Source organism: Zootermopsis nevadensis, unplaced genomic scaffold, assembly GCF_977971745.1.
Source record: "Zootermopsis nevadensis isolate Lab colony 2312 unplaced genomic scaffold, Znev_1.0 Znev_ptg000061l, whole genome shotgun sequence".
NCBI classification, from domain to species: Eukaryota; Metazoa; Arthropoda; class Insecta; order Blattodea; family Termopsidae; genus Zootermopsis; species Zootermopsis nevadensis.
The window spans coordinates 7,946,137-7,971,455 of record NW_028259192.1 but is presented as its reverse complement, the minus strand read 5'-3'; the positions used below and the strand labels follow the sequence as shown (position 1 = coordinate 7,971,455).

The window sequence follows — 25,319 nt, the reverse complement described above, 5'->3', positions numbered from 1 at the left end:
CATTATTTGCAATGCTTGGTGGGCGCGGAATTCGGGGCGCACGTCATACTTGTGGTAACATATTGGTGTCCTATGTCAAATGTCAACATAATATATCAAAAATATTGCCTCACATTTACTCGAGGTCACGGCGTACAAACACAAAGACGCAGTCTACCGGAAAAATACGGAACCAAAGAAAAGATGTGCCATCTGTGATGACCTCAATGGAAAAAAAATCAATACTTTCGAATGGCAACGAGGACCAATCAGAAGTCAGTCAGTACTGAGTCTGTCTTGGAACAGTCGGCTGGTCCAGGTTGGATAGTCGCCATTAAACTACGGTTGGAATTATTTGATTTCGTTCGGTCAGTATCAACGTAACTTTGTGCTCTAGAAATAGAGTTCTTCGGGACCATTAACAAGATTAATTGCCACCGTTCAATCAGATATTAACGGGTGCTTCCTACAGTGAATTTCAGTGTAATGATGTCTTCTCGGTGACGTGTGAGAATAGAAACAAGTGAAATACCAATCCTACATAACATGCAAGAATATGTGCGGTTCGTTACATTGAGACACACGACTTCATTGAAAGGACATTTGCATGCGATGTGTGCTCAGTAAAGACGTTTGTACGAGTTAGTAACACGTAAATCATGTACAGGTATCGCTTATCTGCAGAAGCTGGACCTATGAAATTTGAGAACCTTTATTCTTTATAACGATGACCCATATACGTAGCAGATTCATGCGTAACGATTACCCAATCTAATTCGCAATAAATAAGTACCATGTATCGAAAGAATCGAAATAATCATACGTGAATGATAGTACGTCATTTATTAATATAAAGTGCCTCAGAAAGAAACTGAATATAAATCTCTGGTACATTATTTTGAATGCTTCGTGGGCGCGGAACTCGGATCAAATTCGTGAGGTGGAGGGTGCGCAAAATCGGTCACGATTGCAAGAACCTTTATATCACGTCTACAATGCCAGCATATCAATGTCGAGGGGATGCACGTCATTGTCTACCAGTATTGATTTTATCACGGAGATGAGCGGTTTCCAGTTCGTGAAAGAACGGTTTCTACTGATATTGATTTCGCAGGACCGTGTTAAAGAGACTTGAGGTGCTCAAAGAACACAGATATTTGGAAACGTTAATATGCTGCGTTACAGCGGAAACTACAGTGTGCATCCAACAGTGCTTTTGAGTGTAGTAGGACGTTTCCAGTGACGTAAGCAACATGGAGTCGTATGTTTCCATTAGTGACACGTAAATCTCATTAATCTAGTCTTCCTTGAAACACGGCAACTATGAACGTGTAAACCTAAAAGAATATAAATAAATTAATGGTGTTTTCTGAGTCGTCAACGGAAGACTCCATACCAACCAACATCTCTGCGTTTAAAGTGACAGGGTCGCTCACGACGTCAACAGGTAGCCAGTGCAAATTACGTACTTATGTCCTATAAAAAGTACAATTTCATGTGAAGTTTTAACCACATTAATTTCCAAGTTTGAAGGATTCAGATAAAAGAGTATATTAAATGTACGCAAAAAATAACCAGGATCACATGTGAAAAAACTGGGACACCTTCCGTGACGCCACTGCTCAGCTTCTTCTGCGCATATACCCACTAACCTAACCTAAACTAACCTAACCTAACACAACTCAACCCTATAGTGGTAATCTGCGACAGTTGAACATGACGAACTGCCCACGAACTTTCGAAACAGACCGTGGATGGTCGGAAATTGCTGAAATTTTGTATGGACGTCGTGCCAGAGGTAAGTAATAAAATTTAATACTCTTTTGTGTCACAAAACGTGTAATAATTTTACACGAAGGCATCAAAGCCCCGAGGTGGAAGATACACGAAATCGGCCACGAACACCAACATCCGACTTTATCAACAAGGAATTACGCACAAAAACGTTTCTTTATGTTTTATAACTGGTGCCTATACGTGCACAGATACGTCATAAGACTAAAAAATGCACAAAGTGAGTGTAGAATATTTTTATGGCTAAGAAACTGATAGTGACTAAGATTATGTAAGCGCGTTTTAGCTTCATACGTAAGCATTCGCGCACAGAAATCACCATACGTAAATAATGGGGTTACAATTGAATCCAAACACAATGAAGTGACGGAAATTAAGAAAAACAACGAATAAATATGAAATGCAAAGATCAAAAACCATTTCGAAAATTATGCAATTGTTCGTACGCATTGAAAGTAGCGTAGAGATGGCAGCTTGTGTAAAAAGACTTTCCGAATTAGACCGATGATGGCGTGCTGATGCAGTCAGGTAAATCAATAACTTGTCTACGTAGCGATTGGCCCACATCAGAGTACACAAACTCATGAACTCTAACGGAGACAACTTGATACAGAAAATTGCGTGGTTCGATTCGATTGGAGAGACTTGTACGAGGTGCGATCGGAAAGTTTCAAGACTGCGCCTATAAAAACCCGTACACTTATCTCAGGTATTAAATTCATCCATCACCTTCGAAGTAGTTCCCCTGGGAGTGAACACAACGATCCCAGCGCCGCTGCCAAGCCTGGAAGCATCCCTGGAAATCTTTCTTTGTCAGCCTGTCAAGCACCATCTGCGATTCTGCCTGAATCTCTTCTATCGTCTCAAATCTCCTTCCCTTTAGCTGAATTTTCATCTTTGGGAAGAGGAAGAAGTTACACGGCGAATAAGGAGGGTGCGGGATGACGGCCATGGTGTTTGAGGCCAAAAACTGCCGAACTTTGAGGGCGGTGTGCGCTGGCGCGTTGTCATGATGCGTCGCATGTGGAGTTCTTCCTTTAGAATCAGCTTACAGGTCCCATAGCCTATCCCAACAATGTCGCACAAGTCGGTGATGGTACGACGTCGATCTTCGTGAATGGCCTGCCGAATCTTCGTAACATTTTCGGGCGTTGTGCTCGAAGATGGTCGTCCAGAACGCTCGTCATCATCGACAGAGGTTCTGCCATTTTTAAAACGTGAATGCCACACAAAAGTTTGTGCACGACCCATTGCGGACTCCCCAAATGCTTGCTTTAGCATTTCATAGGTTTCCGTAGCCGTTTTGGCGAGTCTTTGGCAAAATTTGATTTGTTCATGAAAATCCGCCATTCCGAAATCGCAGGAGGGTCGGTGTAATGCACTACCAAAACGCCCGTAACTAAGAAACAAATGCTAATTCGATGATGCCGGCTGGCACACTGATTCACTATGAATGTAGGCCGCACCCACTAGCGGCAGAAGCTCGTACTACATCCGGTTCGCCCTCTATTGACACAGTCTTGAAACTTTCCGATCGCACCTCGTACATCGGCTTTCAAATACGTGAGATTGATGTCAACCCCGGAAGCGAAAGTCAGTCGTTATTGATTTTCGTCGAGAGGCAGTGCAGTCTCCGTGATTCAATGTTTGCCTTGGGATTTAGCTAAGAGATATTCACCTTCTTAAATTCAAGCTTTCGGAAGTTGGTACTCAAACAAATATGTTCATCGGGATAATTAGCAACACTTATTTCCTGCGATACATATTAAACTACTGTGTGCTTCGTACAGAGAAGACGAGAGGACGTTCTCCTTCCAGTGTCGTATGCAAGATGGAGTCAAGCAAAAAATTACACTTACGGCCTGATGTCCGTGTACGTGTGAATTGCCGAGATGTGTCATTAGACTCCGTGAATTAACTTTCGACATAACACTTGTGCACAAAAGAGGCGAGAGTTTCTTATGGTCACAGCCAAATAAGTTCCAGATGTACCTGATTTATTGAAGTTGGACGTGTCTAAATGTGACGTGTGTCAGCATGTGTATACATATATATTTCTGACAAGCCGGATCTTTGTAATGTCTTGATACATTTTAAAATAAAAATATGGTATGTACATTAATGATTCTTAAGCGTAAGCAGACTACAAATGCAATTTAAGAACTACGATTGCGTAAAAACATGCACAAGTGACTTGAGCCAATAGTCTTTCGAGGTCAACAATAAGGTAACCAAAGTAAAATATTTGAAGTGTAAAGCTATGGTAGTAACTCAAACAACAAGATTGTTCTATAATGTGAGAACATTGAAATATTTGATTGTTTAATATCCAGCAATCGATATTAGAACTCAAACGATGCCATAACGTAGACAACTTGCACTCGACACTGCGCGTCACCTTCTGCGCAGATGCCCCATTAACCTAACCTAACCTAACCTAACTTAACTCAACCCTATAGCGGTAATCTGCGTCAGCTAAACATGACGACCAGCCCACGAATTTTCGAAACAAACCATGGATGGTCGGAAATTGCTGAAATTTTGTATGGACTTCGTGCCAGAGGTATGTAATAAAATTTCATACTCTTTCGTGTCACAACACCTGTAACTAACTCACACGAAGGCATCAAATTTCCGAGGTGGAAGATACGCGAAATCGGCCACGATCACCAACATCCGACTTTATCAACAAGGAATTACGCACAAAAACCTTTCTTTGTGTTTTCTAACTGGTGCCTATACGTGCACAGATACGTCATAAGACTAAAAAATGCACAACATGAGAGTTGAAATATTTTTATGGCTAAGAAACTGATAGTGACTAAGGTTATGTAAGCGCGTTGTAGCTTCATACGTAAGGATTAGCGCACAGAAATCACCATACGGATATAAATTGGTTACAATTAAATCCAAACACATTCAAGTGACGGAAATTTAGAAAAACAACAATTAAGTATGCAATATGAATTGCAAAGATCAAAAACGTTTTCCAAAGTTATGCAAATGTTCGTACGCATTCAATGCTGTGTACAGACAGCAGTATGTATAAAATTACTTTCCGAATTACACTGCTGATTGCGTGCTGTTGCAGTCAATAACCTTTCTACGTAGAGATTAGCCGACTGCAGAGCTCACAAACTCACGAACTCTAACGAAGAGAACATTAAACCGAAAATTACATGGTTCGATTCGATTGGACAGACCTGTACAACGGCTTTCAAATACGTGAGTTCGATGTCATCCCCGAAAGTGAAATTCAGCCTTTATTGATTTTTGTCGAGAGGCAGTGCCCTCTCCGTGATTCAATGTTTGCCTTGGAATTTAGCCAAGAGTTATTCAACTTCTTAAGTTCAAGCTTTCGTATGTCGGTACTCAAACATACATATAAGTTTTTCAGGATATTTAGCAACATTAAATTCCTGCGATATATATTAAACTGCTGTGTGCTTCGTACAGAGAAGACGAGAGGACGTTCTCCTTCTAGTGACGTATGCAAGATGCAGTCAAGTAGAATATTACACTTACGTTCTGTTGTACGTGTACCTGTGAATTGCCGAGATGTGTCATTAAACTCGGTGAATTAACTTTCGACATTACACATGTGCACAAAAGAGGCGAGAGTCTGTTATGGTGACAGCCAAATAAATTCCAGATTTACAGAAGTTGGCCGTATCTAGATGTGACGTGTGTGTGCATTTGTATACATATATATTTCTGACAAGCCGTATCTTTGTAATATCTCGATACATTTTAAAATAAAGTTTTGAAATGTGTGCTAATTATTCTTGAGCGTAAGCAGACCACAAATGCAATTCAACAACAATTGTTAAAATACATACATAAGTGGCGTGGGCCAATTGTCTTTCGAGTTCATCAAGAAGGTAAACAACGTATGTTCTTTGAAGTGTGAATCTACGGTCGTGAATCAAACACAAGATTGTTCTATAATGTGAGAACATTGAAATATTTGTATATTTAATATCCCGCAATCGATAATAGAACCCATACGAAGCTTATCATATTCAATTTGCAACACGTCACTGAGCATCACCTTCCGCGCAGATGCCCCATTAACCTAACCTAACTGACTCAACTCAACCCAACAGGGGTATTCTGGGTCAGCTGAACATGGCGACCTGCGCACGAATTTTCGAAATAGGCCATGGGTGGTCGGAAATTGCTGAACTTTTCTATGGACGTCCTGCCACAGGGAGTCAATAACAATTCATAATCTTTCATGTCACAACACTTATAATAAATTCACACGATGGCATCAAATTCGCGAGGTGGAAGAAACGCGTAATCGGCTACCATCACCAATATCCGACTATATCAACAAGGTGTTATGAACTCGATATATTTTAAAATAAAATTTTAACATGTGTATTAATGATACTTAAACATAAGCAGACCACACATGCAGTTCAACAACTACAATTGCGTAAAATCATGCATAAGTGACGTGAGCCATTTGTGTTTCGATGTCTACAAGTAGGTAACCAATGTATAATCTTTGAAGTATAAAGCTATGGTAAGTAAAGTAAAGTAAAATAAAGTAAAGCTGTCCACCTATACGCTATGTAGGCGCTTTTGGAGGAGAGGAAATATAGCTCCTACTCATTCTTGACCTCCGCACTTTTTCTTCTTACCTCTCCTAATTATTTTTAAATTTATTTACTTCTTATAGGAAAATCTAATATTAATATAACACATTAGTGTATTAATTTACACATAATTAATGCATAGCGTTCACACGCTTCTAAGTAATGCAATTATCACACAAGTAATACGAGACTGTGGCCTGAAGCACTACCATAATATACATTTTGGCCCACACATACTTTCAAGTTGCGAGACTTGCCGTAAGCAATGGATTTTTAAATATTATTTAGATTAGCCTCAGCTTCAAAGGATTAACAGTGAGAAATTATTCACGAAGAGCAGCTCGTACAGCTGTGAGTTACGGAGTGGTGAACGTCGGCCTATTCTTACAATTGTGACGAAAACAAATTTATCATGTAACCTAGGTAACTCATTCATTTCATTCAAGTAAAAGAAACACAGTTGGCGTTTGAAGAAATGGGGATGTTGAAGCGACATTTTAAAACCTAGATAGGTACAGAAACAACCAGTCTCTCGCTTCGAGAAACTGTGTGTCAGATTGTTCTATGCGACAGGGATCTACAAAGTACTTCATCTTTAAATGGAGCGCTGTATAAAACACTTCAATAAATATGTCTCGTATTATTAAATATGATTTTAAATTTCCCTCGGTTTCTAGGTACTAAACCACAACAAATTCTCAGAAAGCACCTATAGGCCTAATCATTTAGTAAGAGAATTGTTTGTTGTTACTTCGGCCAGTAAAAATTTAATTTTTATTCTCCTAGATCTTTCACAACTCCTGTAGAAAAAGTCCCGTTTTCGTTATTTCACAACTATTCCATGTGCACTCCACATTCAACATAAGTTGTTAAGCCCAGCTGACGCGAAAAAATCATCTCTCTTCAAAGTTTCCCATTAGTGCAACGTGCCCATGAAAGAAGAATGAATCACAATTTTCTGACATGTTTGTTCTAAATTACAAGTGTTTTTCTTAAACAGTTGGATTTCCGTTAATCCTACAACAGCCCTACTAACTGATGTGGGGCATGGGCTGGCATAAACATTGCACGGTTACTTACTGACTAGCTACGGACTGGGCGATCAGGGTTGGATCCCCGACGGGGGTAGAGGATTTATCCTCTGGCCTCCTGTCCAATGGGTACCGGGGTCCTTTCCCGGGGGTAAAGCGTGGCCGGGGCGTGATGCTGACCACTCACTTCCATCTGGTGCCGAGGTCAAGAAAGAGTAGGAGCTATACCTCCGCTCCCCACAGGTGCCTGCATAGGCATGTAGCGGAACGCTAAGAGAAGGGGAAAAAAAGGTTACTTCCTACTTATGGCTGCTGAAGTTTACGGGTACATGAACAAAAGGCGACAGATCGAAATTCGATTAATGATGACATTTTACAAGAAATTATGTAACTACGTAGAACGAATGAGATGGCATTGGTCAGGGTGCAAATTATTTTAAGAACATTTAAACATTCCAGCAATTTTTTTAAAAAAAATAAATAACGGAGGGTGGAGTCCTGCGCAAACGCAAGACATCGTCCCTTGCTAGGTAACACCATTCCTGCGTTCGAAACTCATTGTTGGAAATTCAAACTAGTGTCTGTTGCTGTTGAGAGGTTATCCCGTCAGGCAACTTGCCCTTCGTGCAAAGGAATTTGCTTGGATTGTTCTCTGGGATTTTAACCCAGAGGGGTTGGGATCGCTTTGGCTAAAGGCCTCTACAACTTGGGGGTGGGGGTGGGGTCACTTCAGCTAAAGGCTTCCGTGATTGGGGATGGCGGGCCGTGAACCTTTTGAATTAAACCCTGGTATTTGCCTTACAGCTGTGAAAAAGCACGGATAACCTCGGTCAGGGTAGCCGAATGGTCCTCTTGCAGCAATGCCTCCAGATATATTGTTCTTGTAATTTCGGGACGAACAATAGTGGCATCTAGCGTCAAGAGCTGAACACTCTTTGCTTCGAATCTGTGTTCTAGGTTCAAAGAAGAGCAGACCGCAGCGACCACCACCGATGCTGAAGAGGACAGCAAGTCTCTTGTTGGTGTGAAAGTCATGTCCCATTACCTCCTTGGTGTCAACTGTTACCTCACCCTCCCACGCAGAAAACAACACGACAGAAGCAAACAGATGCATCTAGTTACATAGGTAGGTACACGGTTGCAGTAAAAAAACGGTACTGGGAAGAAGAAATATGTAGTGTCTCCCTTGCTCTTGCTGCCTACTGCGGTTTACTTGTGGTTCCTTTTTCACTTTGAGGTGGCCTGCTTATTAACGTAAGTCACTTTTCCATCTATGTTATTAATCAGTTCTAATTACAGTACACTTTGTGTGTATGATAAAATGTAAAGATTCCATATATGTAACAATTCCTACCATTAGCGCATATTTGGCGGTTGCATTAAAGTAGGCCACAACACAGATTCTATCACATCAGACTCAGTTATCCGCAATGTCGTAACCGTGTTTATCGTTCCCTGTCATTCACTGGAATTTTTATTTTATTGCCCCTTATTTCATTATCTGCCGTTATGTCTAATGTGCTGAAGTTGGAAATATTCATCCGAAAGTTGGAAGATAACGCCACAGTTTGCTTTGTAGTAATTTAATTAGTTTTAGTGATCACTCAATAGTTTTCTATAAACCTGTGTATAAATTTATGTTCACCTAATTATTTTAATTTAGTAGCATAATTTTAAATATGCATCTTCGTACAATAGCATTCTCCTGCATATATCAAGCATAGATCTGTCATTTTATAACTACTCGAGGGAATCTATGGTCTGATCGTACGTAAATCAACACCAAAATTTTAGAATCTACTAAAGAGTGGTTCACGAGTTAAAATGAATTTAAAAGGGACGCTTTCAGAGTGAAGAAAGACGGCTTCCAATTAATTTACGTATTCAAATCGAAGGAAAAATGGCAAAGTTAAAGCAAACAGTTTACAAGATAATTCTGTTAATATCGATCTCATTGACTTGGATATCCGTGTAAACACACTCTCTCATGCGTCACACGGGTGAGCGGGGGTGGGGGACGGCGACTAAAACCGAAGAATTTGCGTAAATCTGTTGATCCACTCTCCCCTTTTCAACAACAGTCGAAAGGGGGAGGAGGTGTTCAGTTCTATATGTCGTAGGTTCACTTAGCCCACACCCCTGAAAAGAGTGTACTCAAAACACAGCCAAATAAAATTGAAAATAAAACCATTTACTGTCTTAAAACAAATTGTAATACATGCACATTACACGGGGTTATATATTGCCCTACTACAAACAAAGAAACTCACAAACAAACATACAAAAACAAACCAAAAGCCTCACGACTCGGCAAACCTCAAATTCGTCTCCCCGGCCTTGACTACCCCGAGGGACCAAGAATAACCGAAACCAACACGGTAGTTGCCCCGTCCACCAATACAACAAAATCAATACCTTCTGGACGGGCAACTACAACGTGAAAACAAAGGTTCCATGACAAAACCGTACACGAAAATTGCGCACAGAAAGAAGCTCACTGTCATGAATGCTCACACGAAAATTACTCACACGGACAAATGCTCACACTGACAAATGCTCACACGTACGAATGCTCACATGGACGAATGCCTATATTCACAATACTATAACCGTAGTAAACCGACGTTTCGGAATCAAATTCAATAAAATATTCTCGGGCAATCAGCCGCGTTAATTTTTTACCGTAGTACACCGACGTTTCGGGAACAAATTCAATAAAATCTTCTCGGGCAATCAGCCGCGTTAACTTTTTACCGTAGTAAACCGAAGTTTCGGGAACAAACTGTCCCCATCTTCAGTGTTTGAATGTGCGCAATTTTCGTGTACGGTTTTGTCTGGTCACCCGAAAAAATATATTTAGGCTTCCCAGTCGCTTAAAAGTATATGCGCGCTCACACCCACCTACATTTTTAAATGAGTAATGTAGCCTACGGTTTGTTTTACTACGTAGGCCTACCTATCTCTCCAGCTAGCGATCCAGTCACCGATATCTCCATGAAGCAACTTCTTATACAGAAGAACAGTCTCAGTGATATAAAGACAAACGAATGGTATACGTGTAGAGAGATGCAAAATTAATGTACGAGGCGCGTCCCAAAAGTAAGTTTCCCACTCGTCCCACAGCTAGCAAACCTTATATTGAGCGAAGCGACTGTGCGTACGTGATAGAGCAATGACGTAGCATGGCGCATGCACTAAAGGCACTTCCCGCGTTCTCACAGTAGCATTGTTGTAGCTGTTGAAGATTGAGGTTCTTATTCCAGCTCCCGCCGACTGTGAAGTGCGGTCAGTGATAACGCTAGGCCGCACACGGCTCGACGGACAGCAAGTCTCCTGCAGGAGTTCAGCTGGGAGGTGTTTAATCATTCACCCTACAGCCCGGACCTCGCTCCCAGTGATTTCCATCTTTTCCTACACCTCAAGAAATTCCTGTCCGGTCAGCGTCAGCGTTTTGAGAATGACAGAGAGGCGGAGATGGCTGTCACACAGTGGTTCCAATCCCAGGCGGCAGACTTCTACGACACAGGTATTAAAAGTTGGTCCCACGGTATGACAAATGTCTCAATTCCGGTGGCGAATATGTTGAAAAATAGCTGGACACTTGCTGTATCTGTTGCAATAAATATTTCCATGAAATTGTGTTTTGTTTCTGTAAACGGCCCCAGGGAAACTTACTTTAAGGACGAGCCTCGTATAACAGCACACCAAATAGGATAATAAGGTCTCAAAAATGACAACCTTGTTATCATATACTATCATTTACACGACCTATAGCTGTCCCACTATACGCCATGCAGGCGCTTGAGGAGAGAGGTTATATAGCTCCTACTCATTCTTGACCTCGAGACTAGATCGGGGTGAGTGGTCAACACATGACCCGGCATCGCTTTACCCCAGGGAAAGAAACACTAATATAAATGTAAAACGATAAGAAGTATAACACTTCTCTCTTCACAGAGTCATAGGCTTTTTTGAAATCTGTAAATAATTGATGTACGGTCCCACCGAACTCCCATTTTTTCTCTAGTATCTGACGAATGCAAAAGATCTGATCAATCGTTGAGCTGTTTCGTCTGAACCCACATTAATGATCCCCAATAATTTCATTCGCATAAGGGTTTAATCTTGCCAAAAGTGTGTTGGATAGAATTTTGTATGAAGTTGATAGCAGCGAAATTCCTCAGTAATTAATTGTCCCCCTTCTTATGAATAGGAATAATTATGGATTCATTCCATTGTTGATGATGCAGAGTTACTTCACATGGGTAATAATTCTAGTCCTCCCCCCCCTTTTTTTACATGGCGAGAGAAGACATTTTTATTTGTTGGTATATCCACTTTTGTTTTGGAACCAGTCTACAGGGCTACAAATTCTCTCACTTGTGAGTATGTAAGACAGTAAAGTTAATTCTATTATACGAGGGGCGTATACAAATGATTTAGACTAACTTGAATTATGTGATCCTTGATGGTGGTGGCTCCCAGGTTACACTTCTTCCTGTTCCACATATTCTCCCTGGAGTTTGATGCACCATTGCCATCTCTGGCAATTTCCGTATTGCCTCACGAAGCCATTGTTTGGGGGTGTCTCGTACCCACTCCCTGACAGCATCATGTAAAGCGTCACTATCGGGGAATCGGTGACCACGCAGGGGATTCTTCATCTCATGGAAGAGGGCATAGTCACTTGGTGCCAGGTAGGGGGAATAGGGCGGGTGTGGAAGCACGGTGAACCCCAGTTACTGCACGTGCAACTGTGTTCAATTGGGTGACAGGCTTCGCATGTGACAACGAAACAGTGAAAAAGGGATCCAGCAGTTGTCGTCCCAGAACATGAAGAACTCCGCAAATTATTCAAAGACTGTCGGAACTGATCCCCTGCGTGGTCACCGATTCCCCTATAGTGACGCCTTACATGATGCTGTCAAGAATGGGTACGGGACACCCCCAAACAATGGTGCTACATCACAGTAGCGCAGAGTATCATGTTAAATTTAGTTCAGCCGCACATTCTCTAATAGATTTGTTGTTACAAAGTACCAGGAAACATGAAGTTATACTTTCCCACTGTGAATGTAGGAACTTCGTAATCTGGCAGTAACACACCATTTTGTTGTTCACAGGGACCTAGGTTTGTGTCCTGTTTGCAGATATTTTACTCTGCAGTGAAATTTCAGAATGTGCTGAATTTGAGGTTGTCGCTGTGGTTTGCAGCCTGTGTGAGATTGCAGAAGCCCTGTGCCAGTGTAATGTTTGTCATTCTGCACTTTGAGAGTGTGCATTCTGTCTCATAAATGAAATTCTTGGCCACATGAGGTAAAGTTGAAAAGTTGATAATTTACTCATTAGTTCTTGTTTTGTATGAAAATTAATTGAAATAACAGTTTAGTTCTTGCAGTCATTATAATTTAATTTGCTAGATTTAATATTCTTCTGCTGTTGTGAGTTAATGAGTTGACAGGAGAATTAATTTTCTATCTTAGAGTAAGCTGTCATAATTAGAATGTTGGCCTTTTTGTTACCCGTTATAAAACCCTTTGAATGTTTTATGCTGCAGATCAGTAATTCCAAATTTGGGAATGGTTTAGAGGGGGTGGGATATAGATCACTTAGTTATGTGTTTTAGACAAGAGGCAGCATGAATTCATAGAGGACTTCATAGTCAGTGTTCCCTTAGGATAGTCACATTTGAGATGCTTGATTCCTTTTACCACATTCTGAATACACAGAGAATTTTGTGAAGGAAACATTATGGAAAATAGAGATGAAGATGAGCAAAAACTTTGTACTGCTGCTCCAGCAGTCTCTTTGAGAGGCTGACAGCATGCAGGAGCTTTAGCATTTGGTCAAATTCAAAGCAGATCTTATCATCTCCTTTGTAGTAACACAATTCAAATGATTTCCTCTTCTGTGCCTGTTTACCTGTTCTTAAGTTGTTCATGCGTACAGAGTGTATTTATAAAGGCTCTCCACGGGATTGTGAGTGCACTTAAGAAGCTTATCACTCTACTCTACTGTAGAATGTTTCATGGTCAGTCTGTCTTGTTTGTCTTTGGGGTGCACAGCTAAGAATTGTGTGTGTTTGGACGTGGTTCATGTGAGTTCTCCATTTGTGTTACCCAGGTTCAGCAAATGTCCTTCAAGATTTTGAAACCACAGATGGAAGGAACAAGGTGCACGTGGCTGGTTGCAGAGGTACGGAAGGATTCTGAAGAAAATGAGCAAATACGAATTACAAAGAGGACAGGGAAGTGTTTATCATGGTTAGTACCCACTTCACTCTGTTGCCATGTGTGGTTGCCAGTTTGATTGTTGCACTGACATTCAGTTGTCTGTTGGGTAAGTAGATATTTCAGTGAGAATTTCAAACAGAACAAAATATAATGTGCCATGTAACTTTGAAATGCTCCTCCATTTCTCTACAATTGAGTACACATATTTTACCTGACACAGAGGATGATGATACTCTACAGTGAAGGCATGCATTCAGTATATTAAGGTCTAACAGATCTGTTGAATGCCATTTCATGCACTTCTGAAATTTTCCGCATAATACGTAGTAGAATGTATGAACAGTAGTTTATTATGACTGTTGGCTACCATGTGCCACCTTAAAAATGAAGAAGGATGTTGAATGTAGTCCTCAGCTGGCAGATGGTACCATCGGTTTCAAAGCTGGAGATGCGTTAGTCTGCTATAAAAAAGATAAAAGAAGATGAATAACAATGGATTAACTAGAATCCAGGATTTTGATTGGTTGCATGTGCTGTAATGAAATTCCCATTTTATTGTGTCAGAAACGCACACCAGAGATTCCAAAATTTGACCTCCTTCAGAACAGTTTTCAGGAACATACATACCTAGTAATTTTGAAGACAGTACTCAAATTCATGTTTGCCGTAGAAATGTCTGTAAATAACTGCGTACTCTTATAGACATTTATAACCGGAGATTTTGCTTGACAAGAGATTTGTATTAGCCTCATGTAGTTGTAAATTAGGGAACTGATGTGGATGTTCCTCATTGAGCGTACAAAATATTTTTAGAAGCTAAATTTATTCTTGGTATGCAGGAAAAGGTAAATGTGAGGATGGAATGGATTTTGCTATTCACAATAATAGCTAGAAGCTGCACTCACAAAGTCACTACATTGGCTTCAATTGTTGTAGGAAATAAATGGTGAAAGTGAAGTTGCTGGTGCTTATAGTAAGCAACGTTGCATGTAGACATATTGGAGGGGTTTGGAGGTAAAGCTCCATGCATTCTTAACCTTGGCAATAGAAGGAGGCGAGTGGTCTGGGGAAGCTGCCAGTTTACTGAATTAGTTAGGATGTTCCCTGGCCTTTGTAGAACCCAAAGAATTCATTACCATGTTTGCAAGAGCATATCAACAGTCTGTATTCTAAGGCAGATGAAACTAATTCACACTCACAAAATATTATTTGGTGCAGTTTTGTAGAGCTTCCTGCTTCATTCTTTTCCATTGTAATACATTTTCCTGATTCAGTGTTAATACTGTTAGTTTCAAGGTTTTAATGAAGAAAAGAATGTAAATAATACACGGGCAGCTTTTGTATATGCTGTTCAGGAAAGATAGCCTTAAAGTTATGTATGTAAAATTTCTCACTTATGTAGTAGCAGAAAAATTCATGTTTCTGTACTTCAGAAACAAGCTGATGGATGACTGATTTGGTTATCAATAATTTTGTAGAGACGTTTTCTGTACTTCTCTTCTGCAGAATTTCCTGTGTCAGGTTTTGCCTTCTTGATTTCCCTGGTTTTTGTAAGAGAATTAAGAACAGTGTGTCATGTTCATTTTGCATGTGACTTTGAATTTCTCTTATTTTGTGAATAAAATCTATATCCAGACCTCCTGTCTGTAATATATGAACCAAAATGTAAGAATTTGTGAACACAGAAATGAAGGATTTGAGCAGTAATACCTGTTACTGTCATGAATATACCTCACTACTAAATGAAAGTCAGAAGTTCCATCCAATATTAGGTGGTTCTTGAATTTGTCTTGAAATGTCACCCAGTAACACTTCATGGAGGGCTTTTAACAAATCATTTTGAATGGCCAGTGAAGTGCCTTTGAAATCAGTGGTGATTCAGCAGAGGATCATAATGTTCTAGCAGTTTGAAAGATTCTGTACAATTACTTCTGTCAAGGGGCAACTCAGATTATTCATGACCTCTAAATGGTAGTTCTTGATCTGGCAGCAGGCAAGTCGTGTCACCCATTTCAATATTTCTCAATTTTTACAAACTCTTTTATTATATTCTGAACTACTAAATGTAAGTTGGATCTCCAGAAGCTCATAATTTCTTTGGAGCCTTAAATAAAGAATGACCAGCGTGTAATGTAAATGGTTTGCGGAAGATTCGTGTTTTTTTATATTTTCATTTCTTTTCATGAAGCACATAAGTCATAAGTTTGTTAAAGGCCCCTGAAATTCAAAACATTTCAACTTTTTTGAAAAATCAAGCATTGCCAGCAAATCAGTTTTTCTCAGATTGTTGCAAGCTGTTAACCATGGGTAAAAATGATATTGCAAAACAATAGTTCCCAGTGTACATTTTGTTTTCGTTATATTCACTCTTAGGGTTGTATATAGGTTGGCAGTGTCTCCCATATTTTAATATTTTTAGGATGCCAAAAATAATATTCTTAAAACAAAGGGACTAATTTTCTCTCTTTATAAGAATCTTTCATGAAAGGAAAAGTACTTGCACAGTACACAGCTAAACTGATCTTGGTGAGGACCACACAGTCTACCCATGTTTAAAGGGCAAATTCTCGCTGTTTCCTTCGCTGTGAAGCACGCATGAATGAAAAGACTGGAAACTCTGGTCCAGTGATGAAACTACTTGCTCGTCTGTTGCCTGCGAACCTGATCAAATGTTGTAGCAGGTAAGCTGCATAACTGATGAGGCCACCTCCAGGCAAAAAGTAATGCTTGTGTGGAATAGAGAAGAGAAAACCATATATTCCTCCAATTTTAGTGGACTGGTGGAACACTACTAGCTAGACCGCTGAGTACAATACCCCTATCCATTTCACATTCCTGCAATTATCGTGAAATAAGAAAATGGTGTATGTTAATGTCTTGCTGCTCAAACACTCCTTAAGAAGTATACTTACAATTACTGTTCTCCACTACTGCCATCATCAGCTGATTTGACATGGTCAGGATTGCTGTCACATGAGTGGTCATCCTCTGTGCCATCAACTTCTTAAAACTCTTTTTTCAAGTTAATACAGGCAGCATGAATGCCCGTGCACTTTTTATCAACATGCAAAACTGTTAAGTGTTGAGTCACTTGATTTTCATTGTTGGTGTGAATGAATGCTTTCAAAAATTCAACCATCACTTGTTCCGTCTTTCATTGCAGCTTCAAATGGCTTATGTATAGATGCAGCATGCATGTCCATTTCTCCATGGATGACAACTTGATTTATATTTCTGATTCTTCCGTCATATGCGAAAAGTACCTGTGTACACTGAAGTTGTGCTTGGCTTGGCTTGGCTTGTGGGTATGTGGAAGTTTAAGATGGCACTGTTAATGAATTCTGTTACCAAATTTCGTACAAATAAACCTTATATCCAAAGTTTGGTTTTATTTTCCCATTCTTGGAAGGAAATGCATGGGGTATTTGAGAAAATGTGGTAACGTTAGGAGACAGATTACATACACAGATTGTGGTCTTCTGGTTTATGACACTATGCAATCACGTTGCCATTGTTTTCTAGGAATGTGAATATGGAGGCAGTATGTACCTTTGAAATGGTGGTAACCACCTATAAGACTACACGTTGTTGTAGTCCAGAAGACCACCACCAGATCTCTCATTGATGTGAAGACCTCGGATATCACGTAGCTGATGTGTAAATCACCAAAAGGACTGAGGAACCAAAACTTTTGAAATGTAATGGAAAATTAAAGTACTGAAATACAAATATATTGTCTATATGTCACAGGATGGCTTACCACAGGCCCTGTCATTGTCATCTTGTCCATCATGACTCATGCATTCGGTGTTGTGTTAGCAGTTGAAGCAGACATGTGCTCTGGGTGTGTAGGTGTGTCACAGGCCAGACAGGGCAATTGGCTGTGGCTAAACTGATGAGTGACAGAGGTATGTATCATTCATTCAGGACAGTCTTTTCTTTCACCTGCATTAAATTTCATATCTTGTTAATTTAAGTTACAAGAACCATTTTTCTTGTGAATCCACGTGGCTATCCAATGGTTAGAATGCAAAACATAAAATCTAATAAGAGTCTGAAGGTTGTTGGTGATGCTGCACTTTGTCTATTATCTGATTCATAAAATAATAAAACTACAATATTTTGGAAGCTGAATTTTGCTTCCATCTTCGTGTAAAGAAGGAGAAGAGGATAGACCAGGTCTGAGGCTAGCTCAACTAGGGGCCAACAGATAGGATTTCTGGCCTCTTCCCCTTTCATATCTGAAGACAGAAGCAGAATCCAGACTTCAAAATGTTGTAGTTTTTTTACTTTTTAATTTGATGATGGACAAAGTGCAAAATAATAATTTTACATATATTACATCATCATCAGAAACCTACAGAGTCCGATTACATTTTGTTTTGTATTTAGACGTTTGTGTAGGAGTGTGGATTCAAAGGAAATGGTTCTTGTAGGGCTACACTAACAGAAAAATTGATGACACAGTTTTCATCATGCAATTGAATGGCATGGTATAATAAATTTTCTCAGGCTACCAGCCATGTTAGGTGGCTTAATGAAAAAAAAACCCAGCGGTTCGAGAACGTTCCTTGTCTTCACCCTCAGGGTACCCTGATTCTCCAAACATTGGTGCTTTATTCATTAAACCAACTTACACTGCTGATAGCCCAAGAGTTCATTATTGTTCTTCTTAAAGTGCCTATCCATTCCGGATGTTGGCGGTCAGCATAGCAATTTGAGATTTATTGGCTGCTACTTGAAACAGCCCTCCAGTTTACATCGAGAACCAAGTTTTTAGGTTCTGAATCCAGGAGATTCTTGGTCTGCCAGGTCCCCTCTTTCTGAATACTTTTCCCTGGATTATCAGCTGAAGCAGCCCATATCTATCACAATTTCTCATGACCGAAATATTCCAACTTTCTCTTTTATCTTGTTAACAACCTTGACGTCTTTGCGGAGTTTCTTGAGAACTTTTTTGTTGGTTACACGCTCAATCCAGGAAATTCTGAGAATACGTCGGTACAATCACATTTCGAAGGCCTCCAACTTTTTTGAAGAATCGTTGGTCAACGTCCATGATTCAGCGCCGTATAAAAGCACAGAGAGAATATAACATCTGAGTAGTCTTAACTTGGTGTTTAAGTTTAAATCTCTACTCCTGAACATTGATCCCATTTTGCTGAAAGTGGCTCTGGCTTTTTCGATACGGCACTTTATTTCCAAGGAGTGATCCCACTGGTCATTAATTGTGCTGCCCAAGTATGTATATTTCAATACTCTTTCCATTTTTTTATTATTAACTACCAGCTGACCGGGTAATACAGCATTTTTACTGATGATCATGAGCTTCATTTTTTGGATGTTAAGATCTAAGCCATGGTTGATACTAGCATCCATCAATTCTTGGATACCTTAAAGAGAGTCTGCGAACACTACAGTATCGTCCACGTACCGAATGTTATTTAATCGCTCTCCATTCACAATGACTCCAACGTTTATATTTTCCAATGCCTCTTCGATTATGTGTTCCGAAAAGAGATTGAATAGAATTGGAGATACATTGCATCCCTGCCGAACACCATGCCTTATTCTTATGTCTTGTGAACTGACACCTTCCACCTTGATGTTAGCGGTTTGGTTCCAACAGAGGTTAACAATAACACGCAAATCTTTTCCATCAGAATCAGTCCTTTTCAGGACTTCCACCATCCTATCGTGCCGAATTCTATCGAAGGCTTTCTGGTAGTCATCTACATCACAGTTGACATCCCTGCAGTTCTGAAATAATACTTGGATCAAAAATAGTGCCTCCCTTGTTCCCAGTGCATTTCGAAATCCAAACTGGGTGCGAGTAATCTTTTCTTCGCATAGCCTGTATTTTTAACAAGAGGCTAACGAGGCTAATTGTTCTATAATCCTCACATTTGTTTGCACTGCAATTTTTGGGGGTAGGTATAAATGTTGATTTCAGCCATTCATAAGGAATGCATCACAAATCCAATTGTACACCTTCGTCAACCACTTAATCCCATCATCATCTAACAGTTTCAGGAACTCGGCTTGAAAGTCGTCAGGTCCCGGAGTCTTTCCGTCTATCTTTTGTGCATTAACATAACACAGTGATATGTGGTCCAGAGACAGCACTAATTTATGGAATATTGTTATTTCTCTTATCTTGGAATAGAAAAGCGATGTAATTCTTCCAAGTGTCGATTCTCTGATCCTTATGGATAGTGATGTTATTGTGCTCTTCTAATAGGCGTCCAACCGTCCGTGATCGATGTAATCCACTGATCTCCGTGACCTTACGATGCATATTAAAGTTATCATGTTTTTGTTCAAGTGCTTCCAATTTGGCACAATTTTCATTGGTCCACTTTTCTTTCGCTCATCTGATTTCCCCTCGAATATTTTTCTGTAGACCATTGTACCTTACCGAATCTGTGTTGTTATATTTTTGTTGTTCTTCCATCATTACTAAGATTTTGCTGGTCATCCATATTTTCTTTTTCTTGATTTTATCAGTTTTAAGAATATCATTTTTTAATTTGAGAAGTTCACACTCCATTTCCCCACCCACTTCGTTCTCTTTGAGTTTGCTGGATAAGTTCTGCTTTAGTTGTTCCCTTACTCTTTGGTCTTTTAATTTTGTTGTGTCATATCTATGCATGCACTTCCTTCTCTTAACTCTCTTCAGCCTTAGTCTAACTGAACCAACTAACAGAATATGGTCTGACTGTATATCAGCACCACTGTGAAGATGTTTCGAAATCGTTTGTTAACCAAAATATAATCTATTTGGTTCCTTACTACATGTCCCAGTCTATCAGCAGGGGATTTCCAAGTATACAGTCTACGTGGTGGTAGCTTCTAAAATGTGTTAAGAACACCCAATTCCTCTTCTGTCGCAAATATGTTTAGTCGATCCCCTCTCCTGTTTCATTCACCAAGGCCACATGGTCCAACATTCTCATTCAGTTTTTTCTTACATAATTTAGCGTTAAAATCCCCCATGACGATTGTGATGTCCCTTTTACGCAATTTCTTGAGTGTTTGACGGAAGGTACTATAAAAGTTTTCCACTTCATCTCCAAATTTATCCAGCATTGGAGCATATACCTGCACGATGTTTACATTAATTAGAGCTGCATTTAGTTGAATTATTAGCATTCTCTCTGAGATAGGAAAAAGTTGTGAACATATCTGGAAAGTCTGGTGCCAAGAATCGTCACAATCAAGCTACATCACCGGGCGACATTAATTTGTTCCTAACGCTACACACATCCATCTTTATAAATGAATTGGTATGCCTCCGGTCCTTACAGAAACAATGTTTATGGTCGGATTTGGGCTTATTTTCAATATGTACTCTTGTACGGTTTAGTTTAACAAAGTTGTCAGTTCATAACTGCAAATTCCATTGTTATTCTTTTCAGATCCTGAAAGCACGAATCCGGAATTTCGATAATATGTTGCCAGCGACTTCATAGGTGGCCGGGGTTTGTTTCTGTCTGTTTCGATGTGGGTGAAAGCATCAACCAAGTTGCTATTTGATTACATGGTTTGGCTGAGATGGTTGTGTGAAGATGTCATGTCATGTATAACTCATATATGCGGAACATCGTTACAGCGCATTTTTAGTACCGTTTTACATCTCGTAGTCAGTCCATTCACGATTAGTGTGCCTTTCTCAAACCCATTTGTTGTAAACTTTTTGGACACCCGAAGGCAGGTACGAGCTCCAAAGGGTTTTATACAAAGGCACTGTGACTGGCCATTTCGACACAGGTTTTCCTTCGTCTTTAAACAAATGCTCAGACGGTTCCCAAGCTCATGGTTGCTACTGCATGAATCACATGCAGCCCTCCCGAGTTATATAATCAAATTTACCCCCTTACTATGAAGGTCACTAAATTACCACAAATTATAATCACAACATTCATAAATAAATGAATAAAATATTCTACTGTCTTTGTTACCAAACTTTCACTACTTACCTCCTAACATCTTCACTTTTATTCTATCCTTAGCTGGAAGGTAAGTGGGCATTTCCTGAGAACCTTCTGGCAAAAGGATACTTTCGAGCACCAGAAACAAAGTCATTTCAAGTATGTTACACCACTTCAAGTTGGTTCTTTTCAAGTAATATGACTGTGTGTATACTTTTACATTCAGCCAAAGTGAAGTGGTAAAACATTCTTCAAATTACTTCTGATATCCGTTGTAGACAATCAGAAACCCAATCTCTAACAACAGTTCAGTAATAACATGAAGATGGTTTCATAACCAAAAACATGTTACCACAAGTGGATTGAATACAAGATGTAAATTGAAACTGCATTGTTGATGGATAAAAATATTTTTGTTAAAATTAAACATGCTTAAAATAATGTAGTTGCACTAAGACTTCTTGAGCATAAAATAACATCATAAACCATCAGCTTTTTCAGATTGTCTATAGACGCAGGATGAAAGAATTTCTGACACATTATTATTTATCCTTTCCCCATTTTGTAAAATAATTTTACACAAGTAGTGCCATACAAAAACATTCTTGAGTTTTATAGACTAGACCAGGGGTCGGCAAACATTTTTTCTAAAGGGCCAAATAGTAAATATTTTAGGCTCTGCAGGCCAAGAGGCAAACTTGAGGATATTTATATAGGTAAGCCTACTTAAAAAATTAAATCCATGGCGCAACAGCTCCAGAGAGCCAAAGCCGACTAGCTTGACTGCTGGTCTCACGTTCACATGCCTAAGCAGAGGTGAACGATCATCCAACCAGATATAGGATGACATGTGGTCAGCACGACGAACCCCCAGCCATTGCTGGCTTTCCTGACCGGATTACGCTACTCATTGTAGCTCCCCAATTTCCTCACAATGGTGGGTTGGCACCGGTCCCATACACTGGTCGAAAACTCATGAGAAAATTTCTTCTCCCCCGAGACTCGAACCAGCGCACATTCCGTATCACCGGTCCGAAGCATGATGCCTCAGACCGCGCAGCTTCGGCGCGGGACGGTAAGCCTACTTATGTAACAAGAAAAAACCAAGTTTTAACAGATTTATTGAAAATGTAACGTAATAATAATAAGTAGACTACAATTGTTTGAAATACCGCTCTACTAATGAGAAGAATGGAATTGCCTGTTATGAGTTTTAAATTCAGTAGTCCCTATTATCAAAATTGATTGTAAATGATCATCCGTTAATGCTGACCTGTATTGAGATTTTACATATTTCATCTTTGAAAATGTCTTTTCACACAAAATACAGATATAAATCCCCGAGCATATGACCTTAATTGACCGTATTCATCACTTGGAAGACATAGAATTCTGTTAGATTCTCCACTTGAGATTTGCTTTTTAGCATGTGCAGATTAATCACTTCCAATTGAAGGTTAGGTGGAAGCTTCTCAATTGTACAGTCAAATGGATTTTGAAATATGGAAATGTCTTCTGCACTTGCATCAAGATCCAAAAAACTCTGCTGGAACTGTAGTTTGAGTTCAGAAAATATATCCGCTGCAAATTTGTGCAGGAATGGAGATTTCACTTTTTCTTTCAATTTTTGACAGCATGGGAAATGCACAAAGCAGTTTGAAATTTCAAAGAATTTAAATATGTAAAATCCGTTCTTAGCTTGCGGGCCGTACAAAAAGAGGCGGCAGGCCGGATTTGGCCCGTGGGCCGTAGTTTGCCGACCCCTGGACTAGACAACACCTAATACCACTGCCAAAAGAATACATCATTTAAAGAAGATTTTGTAAAAACAACTTACATTCTGTGACCCCATGCAATTAGCACTGAGAATACCACATCCCTATATTTTGAAACCACCAAATAATGTCGCTGAAACAGAATGTAATATTCCATGTTACTCCAAAATTCCACCCTCTTCCCCCGAAAAACACTATAATGAGTAACGTAGCAAAACTGAAAATGGGTGTACTGAGGTACTGCACCGTGCATTGTGGTAAAAACTGACTTGTTTCAAAGGGGGTTACTGTCTCAATGATCAGGGTGATGCCAATATCCCACAATATCTTCATACTTGCAGACATGAGAACCTGAAATCTCACTTTTCAAACCTGGTACCGAGTACTGCAGAAGAAACTACTCCAATTTTAAAAAAAGAAGCTATATCAACTGGTTTAACCAGTGTCACATCACCCATCAATGATACAAAATTCTCAGCACTTCCTTCAAAAGTACAAACACTCATTTAAATCAATCAATCAAGTAGTCCAACATTTCCTTAATGAAATGTACTGAGCCATTTTACAATTTAACTGTATTATAGGATAGAAGTATTCAGATCATGTGGTATTTGAGTTAATGCACAGCCACACTTTCCGAAGCTCAGATTTCATATTATATTTCTGAAGAGATGCTGTAAACATGCATGTTTAGCTAAAACGTGAAGCAGTAATTTAGAGAAGAAACCGACTGCCACAGAAGTTTCAATCAACTAGTCTACAATTTTGTTTCAGAATTGGATCTGTTGCAGCCTGGGCCCTTGATGCTGACTGGGGAAACAGTACTAGAGTGCGACATGGAAGTGATAGTGTTTAAATTTCAATAATATAATGCAATATGGAATAACCACAGTCCTCATAATGTAAGACTGTGTAACGATGCAGTTGTGCTCCACCAGCTTGGCCCCATGCAGAATTTTGGAGCCAGGTGGTTAGCACTCTTGCTTGGTACCTGGAAGAACCTGGAGACCGGCTATGCCAAGTTTCTTTGTTGCAGTTTTTTGTCAGTAGCTTTAGGTAGGTAATTATGTGCTCAGAAACTGAAGATTTTAAAAATAGCATTTATTTACATTTTATAGCTTATTCACAGTACAAGTATGTCATAGTATGAAAATGAACACATCGGACAGTGATTATGAAAACACTTGTGCTTACTTATTACAGCAATCTGCATTAATATTTACAATATGTATAAATTTTCAGTTGAACTAAATTGTACAGAATAGGTGCAATGGGAAGATATGATGAATATTCATTGCTGGCTGAAAAACTTTCATATCATAACTTAAACTTGTAATGCTGTATGGAAAAGTACTTACGGATTTTAACCCTGCATAGTACCGTCCTGACAACTGAGCACAGTATTAAGCTGATGGAGATCATGCTTATGCCTGTGTATATGGTGTGTACATCATAATTTATTTGGAACTTCTCCATGTTGTCCACAACAAAGGACAGCAGTGAGAGTAGGAATTTATTTGCATAGGGAGTACATAAAATTTGTTAAATTTTTCTTTGCTTGAAGATGACTGTCTTCTGGGTTGTTGCACGGTGTAGTCTGGTAGAAGTTTACTGATGTTTCAGAAGTTCTTGATGCCTCCATCACCAGGGCCCTGATGATGGTTGCTGCGCCATGTTATCTCGTAGCATTTCATAGGTCCTCTATGCCTCCATTATCAGGGCCTCTGAAACGTCGGTAAACTTCTACCACGCTACACAGCACAACAACACAGAAGACAGCCATCGTCAGAATCATTGCCGTGAAAACCTGAAATCCTACATGTTTCAGCTTCCTTTAATGTCTAGGCTTCCTCATTTTTCTCTTCTTGGATTTGCTCTTGTTCTTCTTCAAGAGTTTGTCAACTTTCCTAATAAACAGAGATAAAATAATTTAATAAAACATTCACTGAAAGTTTGATAATGAAATTTATAT

General features: G+C 39.6%; 2 protein-coding genes across 20 annotated transcripts in view; one reads left to right on the top strand and one right to left on the bottom strand.

The window, feature by feature from the left end:
* The first annotated feature begins 220 nt into the window (after positions 1 to 220).
* Positions 221 to 24,899, top strand: LOC110840601 (uncharacterized). Of its 16 annotated transcripts, none has more exons than XM_087340430.1 (7): positions 222 to 1,777; positions 8,366 to 8,534; positions 10,672 to 12,724; positions 13,532 to 16,946; positions 17,392 to 17,549; positions 21,060 to 21,144; positions 24,122 to 24,899. In XM_087340430.1, exons 4-5 carry the CDS (start codon positions 16,892 to 16,894, stop codon positions 17,535 to 17,537), a joined length of 201 nt encoding a protein of 66 aa, XP_087196556.1. In that variant the 5' UTR covers positions 222 to 1,777; positions 8,366 to 8,534; positions 10,672 to 12,724; positions 13,532 to 16,891; the 3' UTR covers positions 17,538 to 17,549; positions 21,060 to 21,144; positions 24,122 to 24,899. The 16 variants fall into 16 exon arrangements, 6 of the variants coding, with proteins under 6 accessions (XP_087196556.1, XP_087196555.1, XP_087196552.1 ...); XM_087340429.1 differs by having other exon boundaries at positions 224 to 1,777; positions 13,532 to 13,747; positions 16,805 to 16,946; positions 21,060 to 24,899; XM_087340426.1 differs by lacking the exon at positions 21,060 to 21,144 and having other exon boundaries at positions 229 to 1,777; positions 13,532 to 13,671; positions 16,805 to 16,946.
* The window catches only part of LOC110839686 (corepressor of RBPJ and splicing regulator-like), a 14,280-nt gene continuing 13,388 nt past the window's right edge, over positions 24,428 to 25,319 (bottom strand). For all 4 annotated transcript variants that reach the window (XM_087340400.1, XM_087340402.1, XM_087340401.1 and 1 more), the window contains one exon: positions 24,428 to 25,254. In XM_087340400.1, coding sequence (XP_087196526.1) covers positions 25,182 to 25,254 — 73 coding nt within the window. In that variant the 3' untranslated portion in view covers positions 24,428 to 25,181. The remainder of the gene's footprint in view (positions 25,255 to 25,319) is intronic.

Bases quoted from the DNA above. Each gene is read 5' to 3' on its own strand.
- LOC110840601 (XM_087340425.1), top strand. From the start codon at position 13,541: ATGTCCTTCAAGATTTTGAAACCACAGATGGAAGGAACAAGGTGCACG. The intron at 13,672-16,804 runs GTTAGTACCCAC...CTTTCATTGCAG, and splicing joins ACAGGGAAGTGTTTATCATG to CTTCAAATGGCTTATGTATA. The intron at 16,947-17,391 runs GTATGTGGAAGT...TATATGTCACAG, and splicing joins TGGCTTGGCTTGGCTTGTGG to GATGGCTTACCACAGGCCCT.